At 48.6% G+C, this 8,300-nt stretch overlaps 1 protein-coding gene across 1 annotated transcript; it reads right to left on the reverse strand.

Annotated features, from left to right (window-relative positions):
* Positions 1-1,753: 1,753 nt before the first annotated feature.
* Positions 1,754-3,425, reverse strand: STBD1 (starch binding domain 1). The gene is made up of 2 exons (XM_002192993.6): positions 3,120-3,425; positions 1,754-3,003 (listed from the first exon to the last, which is right to left on the reverse strand). Exons 1-2 carry the CDS (start codon positions 3,367-3,369, stop codon positions 2,204-2,206), a joined length of 1,050 nt encoding a protein of 349 aa, XP_002193029.4. The 5' UTR covers positions 3,370-3,425; the 3' UTR covers positions 1,754-2,203.
* Positions 3,426-8,300: the final 4,875 nt, after the last annotated feature.

Genomic DNA, 8,300 nt, shown 5'->3' on the forward strand with positions numbered 1-8,300 from the left:
ATCAGCCATTCCAGCAGCATTGTTTTTATGCAGCAAGACAACTTTGTTTAAATCTGCTTTTACCTTTGAGGAAATAGAGTTCAATAATGAGTAAAGACACCTGTAAACTTGAAGAAAGCACTAATAGGTCCTCCAGAAAAATTGAAATCCAGATTTCTTTCTTTCACCATACCCAAGCTATTTAATTTACATAGCATAGATCCTGCTGGGAATGGCATAATAATTTAGAGGCTTTGTTTAGCAAAAGCTCAGTGCAGGTCTTTGTAGAAAGCCTAGCTGATAATTCAGCCAGGTGATACAATCATGAGGACTGTGAGTTGTCTGTGGGATCAGAGTGCTTAATTAAAAAAATAAATTGTTCTCAATTTAAAAGACTTTTTGGGGTTGGTCTGACATGTTCACCATTGCATTAGAGAATCTATTCTAGCATAGGTTAAGTAGCTTTCTAGTGAATAACTTAATCTAATAGCACAGGTAATCTCCTCAGACAAGCCTCAGGCGTGTGTATAAATATGCTCAGGTGGCAGCTTTGACTGCAGGGATTTCTGAAAATCACCTTCTATTGCTGCTGAATATTACCTTACAGTATCCACTTCTGTTTCTTGTTAGAAAAGCCAAGTGCTAAGAATGCAGCTAAGGTTGTTCTACTGGATAAAAATGAAAATTCCAGATTGCCAGTTGGAATTGGCCTAAGTCTCTCTCCCTCCTCACCCTCCCCTCACTACCCTCCCTGGAGTTCCTTGAGCTATTTTGTGGCCAGGTCTGCAGGACAGGCAGCCCAACCCGCTCTCATTGAACAGCTGGTATCAAAGTCCTGGAAAGAACATTGCTAACACTTGTTCTTCCCAGCAGCTCTAGCACTGTCCCACCAACTGGATGCCCATTAACCCACCAGATGCAGGAGGTCAGCTCTGAAGTTCATCTCCCAGTCTTTCACCAAAGCCATTCTGTTTCACACATCCAGGCTGCTCCACCACACAGAGCAGGAAGGAATTAGCAGAGGTATTTAGTGATCTGCTTTTTGAAGTACCTTTTCCAAACCAAAGTGCTAATTTATATACTTGCAGATCTAGACAACTCTGCTCTCCCAGACCAAGCTTGCTCAAGGGAAGGGCTGTCTGCAGGCCAGAGCTTGGTTCAGCATTGTGGAAAGAGGAGCTTGCTCAAGTTGCAGCATGTATTTTTACCCAAAAATTCAAAGGCAGGGAAGCAGAGCAGCTTTCTGCTCCTATCACATAAAGATACCAACTAGCTGAAGCTGGAAGTATTCTACTTCATCTGGCTTACTAGAAGGCCACAACTTAAAAATAAATTCAAGGTGAAAATCTCAGTCTTAAAGAAATATTTACAAGTTCAAGCCAAGTATTTGCTAACAATACTATGGTATTGCTCATCAGTATGCCACCCCACCTCTGCTCCAGCCAGAACCCTATTCCCTGGCCATCACAGCATTCCAGGTTTTTTTTAAAGCCTGCTCCCACCCTGACAAAGTAATTCATTAAGCCGAGACAGTCCTTTGTGACCTTTGCTCTCCCCTCGGCAGGCGTGGAGCTGCCTGCCAAGCCTTTCATTTGAGCCGAGATGATTGCTGGACAGTAGGGGGTAGAGAATGAACTATTTTTGGGGTTCAACCTTTTGTTACTCCAAGAGGGAGGACCACTTCTCAGCACTTCTTTAGCACTAAGACTTCAGGTCAAGTGGCTCACTTGGATTAAAGTTACCAAAATGAGTGAGGTCACTGGTCAACTGGTAATGAACTGTCAATCTGAAAATGTTTATTGTTTCCTTAATACATTACATAAATTAAAACGCTTAAGTTCCTGTTACAGTGTTGGTAACCACACCTCCCAGTACACCTCCCAAGCCCAAGCAGTGGGTACCAAGATGCATCCCATAGCCCCACTCAAAGCAACACTAACTCAAGTCCAGGGTCCAGATCCACCTGGACAGGCAGGTGCTTGGAATGCTGTTTATGCCTTCTTAGCCTACCTTGTGTCTCTTCAGCACGCACTCAAAGTTGATTTTTCAGGTTGCCAAAAGATTTCCTAAAGAGATCTGCTGCTTATGTGGTTCGATACAGGATTTCCAGAGCTCTGCACTCGAGAGGGTCTCCTAGAGAAGAAGGGGAACCCCTCTAAGGTTTAGGGGCTCGGTGGTTCACCTGGGCAGGTCTGCCATTAGATCAGCAGCTTCCACCTTCCCATTAATGGTATCCCCACCACTGATGAACAATTTGATCTTCATGTTCAGTCACTAGGGTTCTGTTACCGCATTCTTCCCAGCGCCTGACCTTGCCATTCTCCACCAAGATAAATTTCCACTCTACTCTGGTGTCTACGGGCAGACTGACGGATTCGGACCAGAAGCCATCCTTGTCACGCTTGAGGGGGATGTAGCTGTGCCACTGGCCCAGACACTCGTGGTCCCCCGTGACACCGATGAGCTGCGCGTCGGAGTGGGTGACGTAGTGCACACGGAAAGCCACGTGGATGTTCTGGAACATGGGGGGCACGGCTGCAACTCGCTTTGCTTTTGAGTCCCCGTCACAGCAGTCTCCTGGTTCCCATTCCTTGCTGTCTGAGTCTTCCATGCTGCCATCCTTCCCTTCGACCAGGTGCTCAGAAACAACTTCCCACTCTTCATGGTCCAAGTCCCTCCTCTCAGCTGGCTGACACGGCTGCTCCTCACTTCTGTCCATACACTCATCGTCAGAGGCTGCCAAGTTCATCACGCACCATCCGTCACTTTCCTGTCCCACCTGGGCTTCCAGTTCGCCTGCCTGGCTGCCGGCCGTATCCGCTGGATGCTCCCCCGGGTCCATGACACCGTGCTTCGGGATCAGCTGCTCCGGCTCCACAGGTTCGCCCCAAACTGCACCGCCGGGGACATGGTTAAGCTCTTCCCTTGAAACAGCCGCCAGATCCTCTCCTGGATTCGAAGGGCCGGACGGGGCAGCAGCCTCGACCTCCCGCCGCCCCGGCCCCCCGCCCGCCGCAGCATCCTCTGCAAGTGACATTGAGGGAGAACGTCAACGGGTTAAGCTGAGCGCCGGCAAACCCAAGTCCTTCCAGACTCGGGCAGCCCAAGACACCCCCAGCATCGCCTCCCCATCCCGCTACCTGTGGTCGCCGCCCCCGCGCTCGCCCGCCGGGGTCCCCCTCTGCCGGCCGCCGCCTCCTCGCCGCCCGCCGCGGCTCGTCCGTCGCTGTCGCTGTCGCCGTACCAGAACCAGGCGACGATGGCGGCCAGCAGCCCCACGAGCAGCGCCGGCCACAGCCCCGCGCCCAGCCAGCCCCAGCCGCGGGGCTCGGCGGGCAGCGCGGCGGCGCGGGGCGGCCGCAGCACGGGCGGGCCGCGGTCTCGGGCCATGGCCGGGCGCTGCAGCACCGGGACCCCGCCGGGGCCGCCCCCCCGGCGCCGCTTTAAACCGCGCTCCGGATCCGGGGAGGAGCCGCCGCGGGACGGGCGGGGCCGCGCTGAGCCGGTGGCAAGGCGTGAGCTCCCAAAGTCAGGCAGGAAAAAGTTTCCGCTCTTCGCGTGCCCACTCCGGGCTTCTGCGTTCTCTCAGAATTATTAGGGTTGCAAGGGACCTGTGGAGATCGTCTAAGCCCAAGCCTTCTGCCAAGGCAGGGTCACTCACATCAGGTTTAATTCTAGCAGTGCTGGTGGGTTTAGGTTCTCCTACAGGGGTTTGCTGATAACTTTAATGTTTGTGCTGGTGAAAATCCTGTCCTGCCCTGGTATCTTTGAGAATAGAGATGAGTTCACTGCTGATTTTGTAACCTCTTCATACTCTAATGACTACAACTGGATTCCTTAAAATTGCCCTGCTCTTCTGGCTTCTGTATTATGCTCAGGAAGCTTTTTAGACTACTAGGACTTCAGAGTCCATTAATGCAGAGTGTATTTGATGTTTATTTAAATTTACCTTCCTTTTATTATTGTTGAAGTGATGATGTCAAACGACATTTCAGAAATGAGAGGTTATACAGACAAATCTTATTTAGCAAATGCACCTTTGGACTTTGTATTTTGAACTGGCACTTCTGGAGTGACAAACTGTGAAAATTTATTGTTTATAACCAGATTAACACCAGGGAAGGAGTGAGGGGAGGCAATTCCACTTGGTTCTGTTTGCTGCCTTTTTTTAATCCTTTATCTGACTAAAGGTGTGGTCATGACTGGCTCTCTAAAACCCACTGATGAGATTTCGCCCACTATCTCATTAGACAAGAGAATGGCTAAGTGGATGTCCCAGTAAGTCTATTTCCACTGTGTGAACTTCTTAATCTCTCAGCGTCAGTTTGAGCAGCGCTCTCTCAGCTTAGCAGGACAGTAAATGTCAATTGAATTTATAGAAGCACAAGTGTGCAGCCTTCGTGGGGCAGCTCCCTAGCTGACATGGAGGAGGGTGGCCGTACAGAGACACAGAATTCATGATCTAAATATCTTCCCTTTCTTTGCTTACCACAGTAGTTGAGGAATCTTCTCCTCCAGCAAAGTGCTGAGCTGGTGCTTAAGTTCAAATATCTATTTTGGTACTGGGCTGTGTCCTGGCATGGGCTGAACATGCACTGCTCACATCTCCTGCTCGGTAACACAGGGAAAGGAAAGAGCTGTGGAGCCAGGATGTGCCTGGGTACTTTCTCAGTGACTGAGGGCTGGGTACACTCTCATTTACCACTCTTGGTGCTTCAAGGTGCTGCTCAGACTCAGTGCTTAGAGCAGACCTTTGGCTGTAATGGGCTGTGCTAACTACTGAAACTTTGCAGAGTAGGTGATATTTTTGCTGTTTACCTACATGCCTTTTTTTTCCTAGCCTTCAAAACATCCAGTTTCCTGCTCTGCATCTGTGCACCATCTTGCTCAGCTGGGATTGCCAGTTCGGGCACCTACGCGCTGCTGTTCTGTAAGTACTATGTGTGCACTGCAATTTAGACTTCCCTGTCACCTCCCTGCAGCAGAGCAGGCACAACCCATTAATTATTGTAACATTACACTAAAAGAGCATCCCCTGCCAGCCCTCAGCACAGATGAAGAAGTAGTGTTTGGAGCTGTTAACCTCACATTTCTTTCCTTAAGCACATTTGATAAAACAGCATAGGAAGGAAGAGGAATCAAGCAAACACAGCCTGGGGGAGATGAATGCAGGAATCCTTTAGGAAAGGTTCATTTTGAAGATACAGAAATGCACAGGATGAAAGGAAGGGTGCTGCTTTAATGAGTAGAGCAAAGGTCTCCTCTGCTTCTATTCATCCCCATGCTCATTCAGGCTTCTTCTGGTGCCAGACATTTTCACAAAATGAAACTAAAGCAAAGAACCCAGATTACCATGATGGTAATTGTTGATACTGCAAATGCATTTGGATCATTACGAAAAGAGGGAGTCACCAAGCTTGTGACAAAGGGACAAGCTTGCTGCACAGCCAGGCAGGGAAGGACAGTTCAATAACTCATGCTGCCAGCCCAGTCCTTCATGGTCCCCAGAGGACCTTTCCCTTGGAGAGGCAGCATGGATTTATGGGGGTGTAATGGGTTTTACTCGTGCCTGTAACAGCGATCGCCTGTGCAGGCAGCAGCTGAGTTGTTTGCTCTGCAACTCCTCTCAGGGTGCTTGGGATTCATATGCTGTCTGTTTTTGTAAAACAAGAGTCTCAGTGAACCCTAAGGGTGAAACTCCGGCATTGCTGATCACTTGGAAGCACAGGTGCTGGTGAGGGGGGAACTGAGAAGGGTCACTGGGGGCTGAGGTTCCTCTTCTGAAGCAAATGCACGGACCATTGCAGATGTCACTTATCCCTTTGAAGGCTTTGGTCCCCTCTCCTTTAGGAGTTCTTCGAGTGCTCATTGCCTGTACAGCTTGGAGACTTCTGTCTCCTTAGAGGATTTCCAAAGCAGATAAACAGAAATGCTCCAAAATGCAACTGAGATTTTTTTTTTTTTTAAGCCATCAGCAAACTCAAACGTGGTGTCTGTAAACCAGACAGACAGAAAAACAAATTCTCAAAGTCTCAGGGTCATAATTCTGGTTCTAATTAATTAAAGACTTTGATTTGTCCTTGCAGTCATTCCTGATGTAGCATTACTTTGGAGAGCAGTGTTCTGTGAATGAGGCTCCCGTTGCACCATTGTTTGCTCAGCAAGTGGGACAGCATTGGAAAAGCAGGAGAGTATTTGGAAAAGCCATACATGACTTTGCAGAATTCCCAGCTGGCTGACCCGGGATCAGGAGCCTCAAGCCTGACACCTTTCCATGTTTCAGAACCGAAACCAAAACAGGAGGGTGGGTATTTCCTCTCCCAGCCCTGTGAAAGGCAACAGCCAGAGGTGTTGTTAGGGTGGGCAGTGTCTCACAGGAGCTCTGTGCCCCTGTCAGCTGTGCCACCTACTGTGGCGACAGGAGATCTTCAGTGAGAAACAGAGGACCTGCTCAGCCAGACCCGTGTGCTCCTGTCACACTGTCCTGGCTCTGACAGGGGCACTTGGGGATGTATCTGGGGGATGTTCCTGTGAGGCTGGCCACTTTCTGATCCCGGGGAGAGAATGCTCTTAAAGCCTTGTGTGTGTATGGTGCTTCCTCCAGTTCTGCCACAGAACTAAACGGAAATTCAAGACTGATGTCGTGGAGGTTTTCCCGGCATTTGTTTGACACTTTCTGTATTGGATCCACACCCAAGCAGGTAGAAAAATGGAAAGGTGAAAGTATTCATGTACTTTGGAGGAAACCATGACCCTGAGTGGCATTCTACCCCATCTCTCTCCCCTGTTATTTGGAGTGTCCCAGCTGTGAGGGCTGGACACTCTTGTGCAGCGTGGCACAGCCGTCAGCAGGTGGCACAGGAGGAGCATGGCTGGCAGGAAAAGCTCTTCCGTCCCAAACAGAGCGGAGATACTTTCACTCAGCTGCGATTAGCCCCGTGAAAAGTGGTGGGTTAGTAATGAGGGCACCCCAGATCCAGACTTGCTTTCCATTATGAGCCATGAGATTCTGGAAAGCAGCTAAAAGGGACCACTTCAGGCCTGGTGCCATTCTTCTTGAAGGACAGCGACCCAGCCTGGACACAGATGTCACCCCCAAACGTCTTACCCAGGCTGAGAAGCACAGAGCACACAGATTTTCCATTTATTTTTAAGGACATGGGTTGTGATCCTTAGTTTGCTCTGCTGTTTTTCCCAGTTAGAATGTATTTCATCCTTGCTTAGCTGACTCAAAACATCTAAGAGGTCTAAAGCCACTCTTTCCTACTTAGCCATAGTAATCTGCCTTGGAATTCCTTCTTGGGTTTGGGGTAGAGCTTATTGCTTGCCCTACCAGTCTCTTGCTGCATTTCCTGTACTTTCTCTGGATTTCTGTGCTGTGACAGTAGTGTCAATGACATCTTTCTCTACATCCCTTTTCCTCCTCGGTTTGTTTCCCATGAGCCATTATTTGCTGGTCTTTTCAGTTCATTAGTCAGTCTGTGCAAGTCTCACTTTCTATTTTGTTGTTCTTCGTTCTCCATTTCCACATCTGGTACAGCTGCATTCCAGATGCCCTTTCATGGTTGGTTCCCGTTGCTTTTTACCTCCTCCCAGGCATAAACCCCAGTATAATATATTTGGCTAAATTGTCTCAAGCTCATCTCAGACTTAACTGAAGTTGTGGTACTCAGCAGCTCTTAGGAATTAAATCATAAATGAGATTTCCCAGCAAAATCCTACTGACAGCCTTTCATGGCTGGCTCACATCCTGGAGACATCATGCTTTGACTTCCATGTGGATTCTTTCCATTGTCAGGCCCGTAGGAAATGCAGCATGAAAGACAGGTGAAGTGTGGTGTTATTTCACACTTTCTCTTTCACTTAGGCTAGACCTTTTTAGAAATTCTGAATATGGGTCTTGATGCCCCCATATTTGAGATGCTGCTTTGCTGAAAGCTGTAAGGAAGTATTGTTTTATAAATCCCATTATTTAATTCAGAATGGGGACATTTTGTTTTGATGTTTTCTGTGATGCCTGGCTACTCACCCTGTGGGTATTCTTGGGAAAGGATTCTACCAAATGGTCTGCAAGCTCTGATGGTAGGAATTGTCTTCATAGCCTGAGTTTGATTACAGGTCTGGCATCACAGAGTTGCAGGGAGGTGCCTTCACTGGTGGAACATATTTTTCCTTCCTGGAATAAAAAGCTAGGGATATAAAATAAGGCTGCAGCAGGGATCTTCAGTGTGCCCTCAAGTGCAGTTCTGCTGCCATCAAATCTGCATGTCCTGTTCTGAATCAGTCCCTGCAAGTTCCTCTTTCCCGGGTTCAGTGTGTGA

This window comes from Taeniopygia guttata, chromosome 4, assembly GCF_048771995.1.
Source record: "Taeniopygia guttata chromosome 4, bTaeGut7.mat, whole genome shotgun sequence".
Classification (NCBI taxonomy): domain Eukaryota; kingdom Metazoa; phylum Chordata; class Aves; order Passeriformes; family Estrildidae; genus Taeniopygia; species Taeniopygia guttata.

Bases quoted from the DNA above. Each gene is read 5' to 3' on its own strand.
- STBD1 (XM_002192993.6), bottom strand. From the start codon at position 3,369: ATGGCCCGAGACCGCGGCCCGCCCGTGCTGCGGCCGCCCCGCGCCGCC. The intron at 3,004-3,119 runs GTAGCGGGATGG...TGTCACTTGCAG, and splicing joins CGCGGGGGCGGCGACCACAG to AGGATGCTGCGGCGGGCGGG.